Source organism: Pararge aegeria, chromosome 11, assembly GCF_905163445.1.
Source record: "Pararge aegeria chromosome 11, ilParAegt1.1, whole genome shotgun sequence".
Lineage (NCBI taxonomy): Eukaryota > Metazoa > Arthropoda > Insecta > Lepidoptera > Nymphalidae > Pararge > Pararge aegeria.
The window spans coordinates 2,911,942-2,929,672 of record NC_053190.1 but is presented as its reverse complement, the minus strand read 5'-3'; the positions used below and the strand labels follow the sequence as shown (position 1 = coordinate 2,929,672).

General features: G+C 37.3%; 1 protein-coding gene across 1 annotated transcript; it reads right to left on the bottom strand.

The window, feature by feature from the left end:
• Positions 1-4,513: 4,513 nt before the first annotated feature.
• On the bottom strand, positions 4,514-17,731 carry LOC120627195 (spermidine synthase). The gene is made up of 4 exons (XM_039895056.1): positions 17,491-17,731; positions 16,886-17,096; positions 16,340-16,465; positions 4,514-6,078 (listed from the first exon to the last, which is right to left on the bottom strand). Exons 2-4 carry the CDS (start codon positions 17,087-17,089, stop codon positions 5,542-5,544), a joined length of 867 nt encoding a protein of 288 aa, XP_039750990.1. The 5' UTR covers positions 17,090-17,096; positions 17,491-17,731; the 3' UTR covers positions 4,514-5,541.

Genomic DNA, 17,731 nt, shown 5'->3' with positions numbered 1-17,731 from the left:
AAGGAAAGTAAGAAAAAAAAACGTGTGTGAACCTATGTACACGCGTTAAGTTATACTTCTTTGGCGTAACAAGATAAAAATCAGTTCAAAAATTTTATCTTTCGCCTTATTCTACGTCTGTAGAAAAAACGACAACAACAATAGAAAAAGGGTATTGTTTGAATTATTGAAAGTCAACCTTTTTTTAGAAAAACTACAATGTTGTCTATAGCTAACTTTATGGTGTCCGTTTTTGTGACGGTGTGCGCGCGCATCGTAAAAATTTACTGTCACCATTTTTCCCTAACGCGCCAAAAGAAGTATAACTTCAAAAATGGACATTAGTCGCATCGCTGATTTGTATATTCATACAATTTATTTCCGCGCGGAACAGTACATTTTTGTTACGAGCGTTGCCTTGTTAATTAATTTCCAAGGTTTAATTTCCAAATGTTAATTAATTTGCGATAAAATCAAACTAATTTACGGGGCGACCATACAACCATATTGGATTGAAGCAGGCATTACTTTGCGGAAATCCATGACAAATCCATGAATTCAATGAGATGTTGACTTTACAATTGATAGTTGTTAACAATTATTCATCAACTCTTGAAACACCTCCTGAACATCAAAAAAAAAATTCAAAAATTCAAAATTCATTTATTTCAAGTAGGCCTAATATAAGCAATTTTGAAACGTCAAGTCTGCATTTGTGTAGTGACCCTACCACCGGTTCGGAAGGCAGATTCTACCGAGAAGAAGCCGGCAAGAAACTCAGCAGTCGCTCTTTTCCAATATCAAAATTTACAGTTAACGTTTTAAAATTCATTTTTCTATCTTGTGAGAGATGAAAGCGGAGCCGGATGCTTCCAAGCAACCTTGTCATCTCCTGAGGATGTTCCGGTTTCGGAGCGAAACGTGCTTAGAGTATACATTGTCGAAGATCTGATTGGTGTGGAGTATAAGGATTGAAGAAATTATAAATTACACCATACAGATTCTCCTGCTTTTCGCGGACTATAGCAAATTAAGCTTAATTTTCATAATAAACCCTAATACAACCGCTCGTAACGAAACCGTATTGTACTGCGTGGAAATAATTTGTATGAATTTACAAATTACGCGCGGCTGCAGAACTGTTTTGTAAAGTCATACAAATAATTACGGAGCGGCTCAATACAAAATTGATTGCTTGACTTTTTCAATTTTCTAACTTTTACCTCCTGCTCACAGAATTAAGAATATACAGAAGCCGTGTAATATTGAAGCATCAAAAACCACTTCAATTTAGAATGGTTTCTCGAACAAAATGTCAGTCACTTCATACCATTTAGCAGTTGACAGTAATTATTATGCCTCTAATGTTCTAAACGTTCAACATAAAATGGGAATAAGTTTGTAGCATGAACATTCCGCGGGTGTAAAGTGAGACGTGAGTGGGGCGTTTTCACTGTTTTTGGACACACTGCACAATAAGGGCTGAATGAGAATTCTGTATGTTCGTAATTCTATGCTTGTGCTGTATAAAAGCCTTGCCAATATTTTGTACTTCTCCTTACGTCTGTCCTTCTAGTATGTATACTCATAACACCATACGAAAAGTATGTAAAATCCTACCTAAATAAATCGTAAAGGAAGAGTTGTAGAAGTTATAAAGATGCAGTAATTCTAAAATAATCCTTAAGGTTTCAGGAAATCTTCAAGGTGGGCCCTGCTCGTAATATATTATATCAAGACAAGTTTCTGCAGTAAAATATACCATAGATACTTTTTTACTGAAATAAAACTAGAGTTAAATTTTTTTCTAGTTTAGCATTCAAATGTACCATTTCCTAAATTGTAAATAATTACGAATTTAAACTAAGATTTTCAGGTTAATCTACATTCTTAAATATAGTTCAACGGGTACATACCACGATAATATTGTTGGATTTGTCGATATTTCAACCCAGTTGCATGGCTCGACGGGACTAAAATATTATCGTGGTATGTACCCGTTGAACTATATTTAAGAACCATTACGAAATCGTAAGGAAAAAAAACAAAGTGTTATGTATAAAAAACAATATAATTTATTGTCCCCGATTTAACATTGAATATGAATAAAAAATAAACAACAACATTATACACAAAATATGTATATCTCGATTTCTTTATCACATTCGCTTATAACTATTACTTTTTAAATGAATGAATTTGATATTCGATCATTATACTCTGTGCGCAACTTAGCATTTTATCATAAACTCACAGAAATGATATCGATGTATCGATATATCGATATAATATATCAGGTATCGAAAACCGCTGGAATGTAGTAGCAATCGATATTAATATGTTTGATAAAACATTTTGGCATTTTATGCATCCTTAATTTGCCATATTACGTTTCAAGCGGCCATAACTTGCGCGCAGACAAAAGTGACGTCCATAATATGTGCTAGGAACAAGACGTCATCTGCCAAAATGCAACATTTTTCTTATTCATTCCATAGAGCATAAATATTTTTTTTATTAACAAATAGCTTAGTAAAAAAACACTAAGGATTGCAATAGTTATTAAAAGAATAACAGAATATAATTCAAGTAACGTAAGATTCCGGTTAGATTACAAATATTTGAGAGTAAATAATATAAAATAACTAAAGACGGGATTACATTATTCTGTCGCAGTCGTTATCCTTGGTCTACTTTTGATACTTAGGATTTTTACACGGTATTCTGTATGACAACTTAAAAAGTATTTTGGTGACATAATTACTATTCAAAACGACCATACAATATCATGCTAAAGTAAAGTTTAACATAAAAAATTTTTGGAATTTTAGTATCGGAAATATTATAAATTCTACACTACTTTAATATAAAAAAATTGTTCTTATTTCATATCTATGAAATGTTGACACACGCCCCTTTCGAAATCGCCCGTACATTTATAATCTTAACAACTAACACAAAGAACAATATAGCGCTCTATTACAGGTTCAACTAAGAACTCTTAGACCTGACTTCACTGTGTGCTTTAGAAACTATTTAATAAAGCCACGTTTTGTTAAATGCGTAAATTGAGTTAAGCTCGCTTAATGCAGCATAGTTTCAACGGTGAAATCGGACTTAAAGCCGGTTTTCCACCGCGAGCGGAGCGGGCCCATTAAGGACTCCGTTCAACTCGCAAGATTAAACTGCATACTTGTGTTTCCACCAATAAATAGTGGAGCGGAAAGGACTGAGCGAGCCGAAAGAGTTGAAATGAACTCACTCAGTTTCAGGCAGCGATCGAAGTCATTAAAGGATAGACTCGCAATGACAAATTACATTGCAGTGTTTCCACAGAGAAAGAGAGGGGCGGATCGAACGAGTAAAAGGTACTTGAAATGAGTCCGCTACGTTAAGGTCTCGGCAACACCTTTTAAACGGACTCGTTTGCAGTTTTCTCACCTCAGCAACTTGAAATTGATCAATATTTATTTCTCATTTTCCGCACAGCTCTCTCCGCTCATTTCTCTCGTTTTGCAGTGGAAAACAAAAGACGAAACTCTGTGTTGGTGGAAACGCAAATCCATTTGGATGGAAAACCGGCTTCAGCCCTGATTTTCTGTGCGCTTTGGCAACTAAATTTAATAAAACCACGTTTAGTTAAACGCATAAACGGAGTTAGGTTCGCTTATTGCAGCGTTTCAGCGGTGAAATCGGACCTATAGCATATACCCTTAGGTATTTGAGCATGCAATACTCTATAAGTATATTTAGTTATATACTGCAATAGGTGCTTATTTCACTCTTAAATACCGGCTGAATAAACTTAAACGAAATATTAAATTGGAATGCCGGATCTTTTTTCAACATTAATAGCTGCAATCACTGGAATTCCGAACGCGTCTTTCGAATACCAGCGATTCTATCACCTGACTTACTATCATCGCTTAAAAGCATTATTGTTTAAAAAAACACACAGTTACAGTTTTCTATGATCTTGACATCCCTTAAACAAGATTTATAATACTGGAACTAATAATGCTATAAGCTATGATAGTAAGAACATAGTTCGGTAAAAGTCGGAGCGTCTGCAATGTTCGGTTTAGCAGTTATCGCCATGTAATCCAGACATTGGAAACGTATCTATAGATAATGGAATGTATAATGTACATTGTTAATGATGCCAATTATTGGCAAATATCACTTATATGTCTAAGAGTAGGGCTGTCCTTACAGATGCTGAGTGCTGCTAAATAAGGTATTTTTTTTTACTACACAATACACTGTAACCCTTTGTCACCAATATCATCTGGAGGCCAGCGATGACACAAGTCTAAGTAGCGGGCTAACCTGACAGGTATATACCAGTTATATTAGACACAACCCCGATATTAGTAAAAAAAAATCACATTTAAGTACCTAACTAAGTACTTATAATAGTTTCTGAATGACAATGTGTTGTGGGCTTCTTATTAGACCAGGGCGCGTTTGGAACCGTCGTAGCTTTAGTTTTAAGTTGACGAATTTGTTAATCGCCATCAACTCACTCCTATGTCATATTTTACATGTAATGTACGCAATCAAAAGTGCCATCTATGTGCCTATTTGAATAAAGAAATATTTGACTTTGACTTTGAGTAATTATATTGCTTGAATACAAAAGAAAACAATATCAACAGATCGCATTCAGATAGTTTGCCGATTCTAATCTGCTAGCATCAGAGCAACGTATGTTAACAGCTAAGTGTGATTACACAGCGATTTATTGTAATTAAATATATCAAGTGTAAGAGTCTTATTTTTGATAAAAACGAAGCACGAAGAGCTGACAGACAACCCCGCACACACACATTCTTCATATTATATACCTACGTAAGGAAGTGTCTTTATTGCACGATAACTTCTAAATGCCTGTATATTTATCATTTATGAGGTATTATTAGAACTCTTTACATCATGCCAAGTGATACTGCGTACTGACTATAATTAAAAAAAATCAAAATGACGGCGCCATGACCCCATTTCTTATTGTAACTATTCGTTTAAAGATCGGCAGTTAGTTTTTTTTCATCTTATTCCGTACTTATTTAAGTGACGATAAGCGTCTGAGACTCATTGCCACTTGTAGTCTAGTGGACCGCAAAGAGTACGCAGCAAATAGCTTTGCGTGGTATCACGTAATATTCAAGTTATCACCATTATAGGAATTTTATAACCCGATATTTTAAAATTACGTCTAATAAGATATAATCGGAATGTATAATAAATGCACATTTACATAAAAAAAATAAAACATATTTCATATAGGGTCTTTACAGACAGACTGCTATTTGTCTGCAAATCAACTGCAAAATTTGAATGTGTCGATCAGCCAGGAAACAAGAAACACAATTCCATTTAACTCTGACGTTTGTAAGCGGATGTTCCTTTATCTAACACTGTATCAACCAAAACTGATCAAGAAATGACCATTTGTGAAATCAATGTGAACGCTATTCATGAACAGCCATTATATCAACTGCAATTTGCAGTTGGTTCACAGCTTAAATGCTGTTCATCTGTCTAGAGCATAATATAAAAACTTTACGGCTCAATTTCATACCTAACAAACGATGGTAAAGAAAACGATGCTTTATGGACATCTGAGTTATAGTACTTTAAGTCCATATTCTTCAGCTGTTCAAGCGAAAATTCCCGTACCGGGTTAAGAAGGTTAGCGTTTCCATCCAAAGAGCCGATTACGAAACCGATTTGACCGCACGGGTATGTAGGTACCGAGGTGGTGGCGTACGCGGCGACTGGAAACTGATTCTTGCAAATCTTTAGGGTATTCTTGACTAATTCCATACTATCCCAATACGTTCCCGCTTGAGAGCACACTATACCGTTCGGTTTTAATGCACTTTTCATCAATGAAAAATAGTTCTCCTGGAATAGGTTGACCGCTGGGCCGACGGGGTCGCTGCTATCGGTAATTATGACGTCAAATTCGTGACTGTGGTTTTTCATGAACTCGAACCCGTCGCCTACGTGGAGGGTCATTTTTTTGTTATCGAAGCCGACGGACATAAATTTGAGGTACTTTTTTGATACTTCAATGACCATTGCATCGATTTCCACCTGAAATTATACTGAATTTCAACAAGGACATAATTAAGCCGGGGTCAGTGGCGTGCATAGACGGTGTGCACAGGGTATGCAGATGATATAAAATTAAGAAAAAATTACCCGGCTATGTTTGTTGTGGGCTCTTCTTAGCCCAGGGCGCGTTTGGAACCCTCGCAGCTTTAGATTTAAGTTGGCGAACTAAGTTATTACCACCCTCTTACAATTATGTAAACAAATATGTATGACCGCTTCATAAGTGCCTGTGATAGGCCTACATGAATAATGAAATTTTGAGTTTGAATTTGAATTTGAAAATAAGAGTTTAAAATACTTTTACGGGTAGGCTTTTTATAACTCTTACAATGCCTATCCTTAGGTTTTTTATAACTCGTACTGGCGATTTTCTTCATTTTATATCATCTGCATACCCTGCGCATACCCTCTATGCACGCCACTGGCCGGGGTAGACATGTACCAGTGGCGTGCATAGCCCTTGGACCCAGGGTATGCACAAGGTGTTCAGCACAAACATAAAGTAAAATTAAAATTTAGATTTTAGATAGGTAGGTATGTCGGTTTATAGTCAAATTATTTTACGAAAGTTATATTTTTGATTGATTTAATACTATCGTCTATCTACTGCTAATTGAATAAAAGTATTGGGTTGTTCGGAAAGTCATTTCGTTTTTTTTGGGGAACATGAAAGACAGTTTTCGTATAATGAATAAATATTTTATTAAATTATATATTGGCCATTCTGGTCCAACACCTTTTGCCATCTTTCTGACAGTAACATAATTCCCCTCTCATAAAAGTTTTTGTCCTTGCTGGCAAAAAACTCGTCCAGGTGGTTTTTGACATCTTCATTTGAGGTAAAGGTTTTGCCATCCAAAAAATTTTGCAGGGACCGGAACAAATAGTAGTCGGAAGGCGCCAGATCTGGAGAATATGGTGGATGTTGCAGTACGTCCCATTCAAGCTGTAAAAGTTTTTGGCGAGTGACCCAACTTGTGTGAGGTCTCGCATTATCCTGGTGGAACACTACACCCTTCCTGTTGATTAATTCGGGCCTCTTCTCTTTAAGTGAATCATTCAATTTGTCCAGCTGATGACAATAGACTTCTGAATTAATCGTTGTATTGTCCGGCAAAAGCTCAAAAAAACGATTCCTTTGACATCCCACCAAACGGAGAGCATCACCTTTTTTTTGTGAATGTTGGCTTTTGACACGCTTTGAGCCGGTTCATCTTTTCTGCTCCATGACCTCTTGCGTTTAACATTGTTGTATACAACCCATTTTTCGTCCCCAGTAATAATCCGCTTCAAAAATGGATCATTTTCTAGACGTTTGAGGAGCGAATCACACGCGTCAACACGACGACACAAATTTCGCTCGGTAAGGACATGGGGCACCCACACATCGAGCTTCGAGGTTAAGTCCATGCCTTTCAAATGGCCATAAACAGTTGAATTCGACAAATTTAACCTCTCACCGATCTCTCGTGTGGTGATTCGCCGATTTGCATCAACTAATGCCTTTATCGCATCTTTGTCAGCTTCGACCGGCCTTCCAGACCGTGGTGCATCTTCGACATCAAAATTGCCGGATCGAAATTTTGCAAACCAGTTCTGGCACTGGCGTACTGTTAACACGCCTTCTCCATACACATCCGTCAATTTTTTTCTCGCTTGGACAGCATTTTTACCTTTTCTGAAGTTAAAAAGTAAAATATGACGAAAATGCTGCTTATTGCTCTCCATATTTAAAAGGGCACCAACCAAAAACTACTGGGTAGAATTAATAGAACTTTTTCACACACAAGCCTTGCAATATCAGCTCTCAAGACATATAATGGTTATGGGGCTTAAGTGTGAAGTTAGTTTCGAAAAAACGTAATTAAGTCCTCTGGCGGGAAAAAACGAAATGACTTTCCGAACAACCTAATACATACCCTGATTTACGTCACAAAATTATGACACACCATTCGGCAGCATTTTCTAAGCACACTGATGATGATAATATTTTTCCAACATATCATGTTTTTAGCGTCTTTATGAAAATTATTAAGATCACAATTATCATTCCACACTTTACGTATATTGGACAATAAAACAAAAGGAAAGCAAAATAATAGATTGGTAAGTACAAAGCCGCTTAGCCAAGAAAAGTTTTCGTAATATTTATTATTAAACATACGTGTTACTTTATCACCTTTTTTTGGGATATTTGTAACATTGGTACACTCCTTCCTTTGCGAATGATTTCTAATTTTACGACATAGGGATAGAAATTAAAGTTTTCTCTAAGTACTTTTTCCAGGCACACTGAACCCAAACAAAGACCGCACGAATATGCTTTCATTATAAAATGAATGAATAAACTATAAATTAACCCTAACACATTAAACTATCACTACTCAAACAAGTTACTGAATTTATGCACTTGAACCGTTTATTTATCAACAACGCCATACAGCATTGTTCGAAGGTAAACAATAATGGCGATTGAATATGCTATAGATAATATTGCAATCGAAATTAGTCAAAATAGTCTTTAATTTTTTGTAAGTATGAGTACGAACGCTATTTTATTTTGATATAATAATAATAATAATAATAATAATAATAATTTTATTTCAAGCATCAAATACAGCTCATATTTTGTTAGTAAATACTTAGCCTATGTTAGTAACTTACGTATAAGAGAGGGATATGCGAATCACCGCCGTTCTAGTCCATTTGAAATAGCACAGCAGTGATTCACATATCTGCAGTCCAACCTGCTGGCGATCATCTTTAGGATGCTGTTGGAGCTACCCCGCAACCTGTGCACCAGGGCGCCACATCTTTTGCGCATTGTGGCGAAGAAGCAGTCAACTTGTGCATCCGCAAACATCCCCGATGCACTACAAAAGCGGGGCAACTTCAACAGCACCCTAAAGGCATTATTATACTGTATACGGAGCGCGTTATACGATTTTTGAGAATACTTAGCCCACAGGCTGCACGTGTAGAACGTCATACAATATGATTTAAACAACGTGATTTTAATGGCGTTGGTACACCGCGCAAACCTGCGAGCCAGCATATTTGCTCTCACTGACAATGCTCTCCGTTCTCTTTCGATGTCAGCATCATCTTTGAGGCCAGGAGTCAAAATATGCCCGAGATACTTGAATTGATAAACTCTCTCCAATACTACCCCATTGATCAAAATAGGAGGTACTTTATTCGGTGTCTTACCCTCAGCCTCAAAGACCATCACCACACTCTTTTTTGTATTGTAGGTAAGTCCATGTCTTTCTACATAAGCCTCGCAAATAGCCATCAGTACCCTGAGACCGCAGACCGATGCACTCAACAGCACCATATCGTCGGCGTAACTTATATTATTTAAACAAACCCCATCTATGTAGCAGCCAACCCTGGTGCTGCTGAGCTCACAAAGCAATTCATTCATGTAAAGGTTGAAGAGAGTCGGCGAGCATAAACCACCCTGCCTCACCCCGCACTCCAACCCATACGAATTCGAAAGAACGCCTGCCCATCGGACATTGTTGACTTGGTTTTGATACCAATATTTAAAAATATTGGTAAGTTCTGGAGGTATATTTGCTTCCTCCATCTTTTTCCATAATACATCGTACGAAACCAAGTCAAATGCCTTCGACAGGTCTAGAAAACAGGCGTAAATCGGAGTCTTCCGCCTCGCATAGTACGTAACAGCATGCTTTAGCCCCAACACAGCACTCTCTGTTGACAAACCAGGCCGAAATCCAAATTGGTTGTCATGTGGCATAATTATCCTGTTTAAGAGAGTGTTTAGCAAGCTGTCAAATACCTTTGAGATGACGGTAGCCAATGAGATGGGCCTATAGTTGTTTTTATCGGATAGGTCCCCCGTTTTATTTTTCGCTATAGGCACAACTATCGTACGCATCATCTCTTGAGGCATAAAACTGTGGCTTATACAAACGTTGTACAGCATCGTCAAAACCCGCGGTACATGTGGCCCAGCATATTGTAAATGCTCAATGCTGAGACCGTCATGGCCTGGGGATTTACCTCTGGTCATGCGTTTAATTATACTTGCTACTTCTTTACACTGAAATTGAATACCCACTACCCTGCCGGTCTCAACATTAGGCATCGAATGAGAGGGCCCCAATGGCGATTTTACGAAAAAGTGTTCCTTAAAAACATTAGCAATCTCGCCAGGCTCGCTCACGCCACTGACGCTCACGGGTATAGACGGCCTATAATTTAATTTATTGGTATGTTTCCAAAATCCTCTAAAATCATTTCTAGAATGATGTGAGGCCAGAATATCCATTTTAATCTGATCTTGGTGGTTTTGACACCATTTTAAACGTGCTTTGAAAACTCTTCTGGCCTCCGCCATCTCCAAATAAATCGGTCCAGTAGCTGGCTTACCGTAACATAACCAGAACAAAAATTTTTGCCTCGCCTGCCCGTGTGCTTCAGCTACGTGTTTATTCCAGCCTATCACTGTCTTTTTTATTCTACGCTTGCCGATGGGTTCTCTACTCGCCACCGAGGAATCTCGAAGGGCCTGGACGATATCACCGTACAACTTTGTAATAGCGACTCCATGCTTAGGATCACTACAGGTGCGGTCGCAGCACTCACGAAGCTCATGCGGAAAGTCTATAAGTCTAAGCCTTTCATGACATTCTCTCTGGTATGTATGGATCTGCTCTTGACCTCTCTCACCCCAAGTGATTACATTTAGAGAGGTGTTATTAAGAGGTTTCTTTGGTTGTAACACATTTAAATTACATTCTACCACCAGAGGGAAATGGTCAGACCACATAATATCAAACAACACATAAACATTACTCACAGACGCTATAGCTGCCTTAGTAGCTACGCAATGATCAAGCCATCGCTTGGAGCCGTGGGCTTCGCTTATAAAAGTGTAGGTATCCGACATTAAACCTAACATTTCGACATCTACACAAGTCCACTCTTGCTCTATGCAGAACTGAGACAGTTCGATATAAAATCTCTCCGTAGGGTGTGCGTTGTAGTCCCCTAATATAAAAACACAACTCTCACTGTAAGTGTCAATAACCGCATTTACCGAACTCAGTACATCAGTAAATTCTGCTAGGTTAGCCACTGCATCCGTAGGCATGTATACACTCATAACTATACACGATTTCTCCGGTAACACTATTCTGATAGCACAAATACGCGAGTTATGACACTGCACAATAGACACATTTTGAAATGCACTACGTCTCCATAGAAGCGCGACTCCGCCGTACGGTCTTCCACGCAACATGCCTGCCGCGGTGTCCACCGCTGACACACCCGTCGAGCTGAAGTCGTCACTCAGCGTCTCGAGGAAAGACAACTCGTCTGGCAGCAGCCACGTTTCTTGCAGCGCTACTATATCAGCTGTCTTACAAAACTCGCGTATGCCATCTGAAGAGCGCTTCACACTCTTACAGTTGAATGTTACTATTCTACATGTTAGGGCCATTCCCAGTTTGCAAGTTTTTCGATAACACCTCCGTAGCAGGTGTGTCGTTAGAGCGTCTCAGTTTAAAGTGCACAAACCGTCTGAAAATAATTCCCAGCGGCCAGAGGTTCTCATCTAAGTAAAGCGATAGCTTGCTTTGTGATACAAAAAGTTTATAAGCATCGTGTTCACACTTTCGTTTAATTAAAATCTTCTCCAAGACGACATCTTCTTTTGTTTTGCTCTTTATATATTTGACAATATCCGAAATATGTAAACAATAAATAGAAACCATATTTATTGTTAACTCTCTCACTTTCCAATGATTCCTGGAAAACCTAAATTATTCATTTTTCAAAATTTAGACAGCGTTTGGTTTCATAGATTATTTTCAAAACGAAAGACTAACTCGATAATATTAGTTCCCTAATTTTCTTAAAAGACTCTAAAAGGTATTTACATTTGTGAATAATGTTTTTAATTCTAAAAAAAGAATAATGACCGTTAACAACAATAACAAACCAAGCAAATCATTTTATTCATAAAAAAATCAAACACGTAATTGATTATCCACTTCCGTAAGCAGTGCTTATAGACACCCATACATAGAGAATTTATGAATGAAACTGTTCTTGTGTGAACTAATGCTAATCTTGTAAGTACAAGCGCACGATTATAACATTACACGACACACACTACTAACTTGCACGCACACATCTAGCAGAACGATTCTTTTTTTGGGCGTGCTTATTTTATTTGATATTTCTATGCAACAGTAGAGGGCGTCATATGTCGAGTGATTCTTAATAATGGATTTACCCTGCAATCGATAACATGAGATTTAAATAATAATATAGGTATTTTTACGTGTTTTAAAAGGTAAATGTTTAGCGTTTACGGCTAAAAATTAAAATATGAAGTAGATTTTATTTTGTACGCTATGCGCCTCGCGCGCGCTGGTTGCGCTGTCGCCTGTCTAGCGACAATTGACCTAGAAGTTTGGCCGCTCATTACTAGATGGCGCTTTCATATATTTTTTACTTAGTGTTTTTTTAATTACAAAACTTTAATGGTCCTATCTGAAGGCTCTTTAAGACCCTGAGGGTAGGGTATGCACTGCTTATTTGCATATATGCAATGCACGCCACTGACATGTACTGGTCGCGCAATAGTTAGAATTTGTGACAATACACCCACCCCATGGCTTAGGTATTATGGTCTACGACTCGAGGTTCATTTCTATAGAATCTTAGAATAAATACCATGACCAACATTCTACATTGTCAAAAAATTTCTTCGAATATTATTTTAGATTAAGTATACCTACAATTATTTATTATTAAGGCTTCGGTTGTCCTTTGGTGGAGACCGAGTTCGAGACCCGGCACGCAACCCTGACTTTTCGGAGTTATGTGCGATTTCAATTTAAGCAATTTAAATGACACTTGCATTAAACACGGTGAAGGAAAACATCGCGAGGAAACCTACATGCCCGAGTTCTCATCAATAATCTACTTAACGGCGCGGCGTGTAAAGTCTACCAATCCTTACTTGGCCAGCGTGGTAGACTACGGCCTAAACCATTCTCATTCTGAGGGGAGACCCGTTATGGGTTGCTGATGATGATACAATTATTCGCTCGACTATTATTATCGCAAGAACGATGTGATAGCATGACTTTTTAAATACTAGTTAATTACGTAGTCGTAGTTCATCACGCTGGCCCAGTGCGTATTACTAAAGTCAAAGTCAAATATTTCTTTATTCAAATAGCACATAGATGGCACTTTTGATGCGTTGATTATATACGAAATGTGTACATAGCAGTGAGTAGTGATGGCGATAACTACAATCGTAAACTTAAAACTAAAGCTACGAGGGTTCCAAACGCGCCCCGGTCTAAGAAGAAGCCCACAACTAACTTAGCCGGGTGTTCTTTTTGTTATCTCCATCTCACATTGTCATTAGAAAATATTACTATTTACTTCTTATTACTATTTTTCTATTTTTCTTAATATTACTATTTTTCTTCACACACCGTCGAAAACATTAGGCGTGCAGGTTCGCTCACTCTGTTTTCCTCCACCGTTATAGAAAGTGATATTTTAATTACTCAAATTAAAAACGCACATAACTCCGAAAAGTTAAGAGGTGCGTGCCGGGGATCGAACTCTGTCCCCCCGAAAGGGAAGCCGAAGCGTTACCCAGGCTATCAATCACCGCAGCTAAACAAAAATCACGATATATGAGTATAGAAAAAGTCTTTCGTCTGTGTACATGGTACATAGAAACTTCGCTATCCTTATGTCTGTTAAAAATATTGGAGTTCGAGACGAATTAGAGCAACTGATAAAACTAAAATTGACCTTAAACCACAACATTGAGATAACATTCCCGTTATCAGACTGGTCTGGTAAATTTGAAACTTTGTATGCCCAAATAGTTAAATAAAATGTATAATAGTTAGATATTCTATTTTATGTGAAGTCAACGAAAATGGATATTTATTAATTTATTTCTTGTGAATACATAAGACATGCAAAACACCATTTATGGCGTACATCAATGTATTGAAATAATAAGTACATTCCATACTTGATAATTTCATACAATCTCATATCAAATACAATAAATTTCATGTTTAATTAATATCATCAATTTTATTTTACAGAGAAGCAAATTCATCCGCCTATTAAAATTTATGGGCGCAAGCCTAATCTCTTATAGGGGCAGTGGCGTGCACTCCATACATGCAGAAATGCACTGCCTACTTTATAGAGTATATTTATTCATTATTTATAATGGTTTTATTACTTTCCCAATGAGGATGTTTTATTTTTTGCGCCTATCTTCCTAACTTACAAGTACCTTGTACTAGCTAGGTCCCAGTGGCGTGCACAAGATTATTGATCAGGTTAGGCATAAAGTTTGAAAATGGCATAAAGATGGATAAATGGAGATATACGAAATTTATGGGTAGGCAGTGCATTTGTGCATATATGAAATGCACGCCACTGCTAGGTCCTTACCTAGCCAGTAAGCGCGTGTGCCGTGACAATTTTTTTAAGTTGTAAGGCGCCACTGGCTTTATAAGGTTGGGAGCCCCTCATCTAAATCAGTGGCGTGCACAGCGTTTTTGACCAGGGTATGCATAAAGAAGAAAGAAATCCTTCGCATTAATGAGTTATACAAAAAAATTACGGTAGGCAGAGCTTTTGTGCATGTATGAAGTGCACGCCACTGATCTAAATCAATAATTATTTCTAATAAGACGATTACCTGTCCGAACATCCAAGAGCTGCACAATGCAATCATAAAAGATGTTAATATCGTTAATAATTATTATTATTTAGTCCTGCTCTCTATTCATCATCATCATCGTCATCATCATCATCATCATCATCATCATCGCCACCGGTCCACTACAGGGCACGAGTCTCCTCCCACAATAAGAAGGGGTTAAGGCCGTATTCCACCACGCTGGCCCAGTACGAACAGAACATTATCGAGAACTCTCAGGCATGCAGTTTTCCTCACGATGTTTTCCGAAGCAATTGATACAGATCTCTATTATTTCAACCTAAACCCTAAACTTTTATGAATCAACAATAAATATGGCATAATATTGGATAGATAGATAGATAAATAAAGTCTTTATTGCACAAATTAAAAGTGAAAACAAGAAATAACAAAAATAATAAAAATAAGATGCGCAAAGGCGGTCTTATCGCTTTAAGCGATCTCGTCTTGACAACTCTTTTTGGTAGAGAATTAGGTTCGGGAAAACGGTATAGTGCAACCGGCGATACAATTAAATTAAATTGGATTAGTTTTAAAGTGTTTCTCACGCTCTGCGTGTCTTTAAAGTGTCTGTCAATTGAAGTGTGATATAACACGGAATTATTTATTTGTACACCACTCAGAAAAACGAGTCTAAAAAAAAAATGAACAAACACATGAAGAATGAAGCAGGAATCAAAAGGCGGTCTTATCGCTAAGTAGCGATCTCTGCCAGGCAACCTTACTATTTATTATTTACTAAAGTGCTGAGGGCAGATCAGAATGAAGGGTGAGAGTGTTCGTACGAGGCGACTAAGGGAGGGAACTATATAAAGGAGAGCGGGCAGCAGGTTCCTCTATGCTACTTCTACCATTGACTAAGATCACCAACCCGTCTGCCCAGCTATATAGTGATTATTATCAAACACTCCTGTTGGGAGAGGCCTTTAGTCCATCAGTGTACTGCGCATAGGCTATTACTTGATGTTCTAAGGGCCACAAACAAAGAGAGACCAAGAATCACTATTCAGACTTTATGCCGCGTTTATTTGTAACGCCCATAGACTACGTAATTACCTATTGATAATATATAATGTGAATAAGAAATATTTTATAATGGCATTTATTTTGCTCGCAACCCAGAGATTACATAGGACCCTTTTCACTGTAGGCAAGCATCTAGGTGACAATCCCTGGCTGAAATAGCTTTTGTTACCTAAGTACAGCTTCACATCTGTAACAACAGTGGCGAGCATAGAGGGTATGCACAGGGTATGCAGATGATATAAAATGAAGAAAATCTAGACTTTTTATAACTCTTATAATGCCTATCCTTCATTTTATAACATCTACATACCCTTTGCATACCCTCTATGCACGCCACTGTGTACCAATCATGGCAAAATTTATCATAAACATTTGTGACAGTAATCATCTCATTAGTTGCCAAAGTCATTTGTATGAATTAATGCGACAGTTTACAATTAACTTAGTATTATTTGTTACCTGTACAATTTCCTTAACTTGTGGATGTTTGGCCACATCTCTTGCCACACCTCCATCCCCACCTCCTACTATTAGCACCTTCTCAGGGTTCGGGTGACAGCATAGCGGTAGGAAAGATATCATCTCCTACAGACATGGAAAAGAATAATGTTAAGATGCTATATATACTAGTATAATAAATGCATGTTTGTCGGTTTGTTTGTTTGTTTATAATATACATATTATCATATATTAAATTTGTCTACTGTAATAAAAATATGTAATTAAATAATTATCAAGAACTGCCATCTTAAACATTCATTACGCTTGTAAGAAATGTATTCAAGTAAATAATTCAATTATTTTCATACAAATAAAGATTTATAGGTTTCAAAAAATAAACTGCCTAGACCCTTGTCATAGGAGACCAGTGCTCTGTAGTGGGCACTGAGTATATTAGAAATACAACTGCAGAACTAAAATGGTTACTAATGGTTTAGGTCACAATAGTTGAAGATGCAACTCACATCTTTAGGTAGTAATGTAAAAGAAATAGAATATAATTACCTGATAGGAGAACTCATCTTTCTCTGTGCATTGTATAATGCCATCAAGCACGAGCACTTTACCAAGGCTGATGGTGTCAAACACCTGGATGTGCTGGTACAGAGACCTCTCATCATGAAGAACCTCCTTTACTTCAAATGAGAATGTACTCCCTGGCCAAAGTTCACAGGACTCAGAGTACCAGTTCTTCTTTATTGTATCCATATTTTATCTGTAAAAGAGTAACTACTATAAAATGTGAAAAACCAATATATTACTTCACATGCTTTAGAGGTATATTAATTACTGTTAATTCTTATTTAAATAAATAAGGGCTACACCTCAACAAAACAGTTATTATTGCAGATACGTAAAATTACACCCGATTTTTTTTAATACACAACTTGGAAACATCTGTTGAACTACACCAAAATTTTATGCCACACATCTCTCAAATAAACTCGTCCTACAGGCTATTAAAACACAAAAACGTGGGGCAACAGTTAATATTTTACATTTTAATTTTGTATAAAACAAGACTGCCCAAGATATTATTCCGAACCCGAATTTGGACTATGCCTTTGACCATTAAGGCCCCGGACGCCTGAAATGTTTAATTCACTTACTTGAGCACGTAAAGTTTGTTCAAGATCAGAGTTCAAGAGCACTCCTTAGGTTGATGATCGGTCCCAAACAAATGCCAATCTCTGTCGAACTGTTTGAACAATATACAATATTTGTCTAGTAATCTTGTAATTCAAGATAATCAATTGCAACAAATTAAGAATCACTATCAGTTTAATTAAAATCTAATCAGAGATTGAATAAAGTAGTAAATACTGAAGCATTTGCGTGACACGAATTACA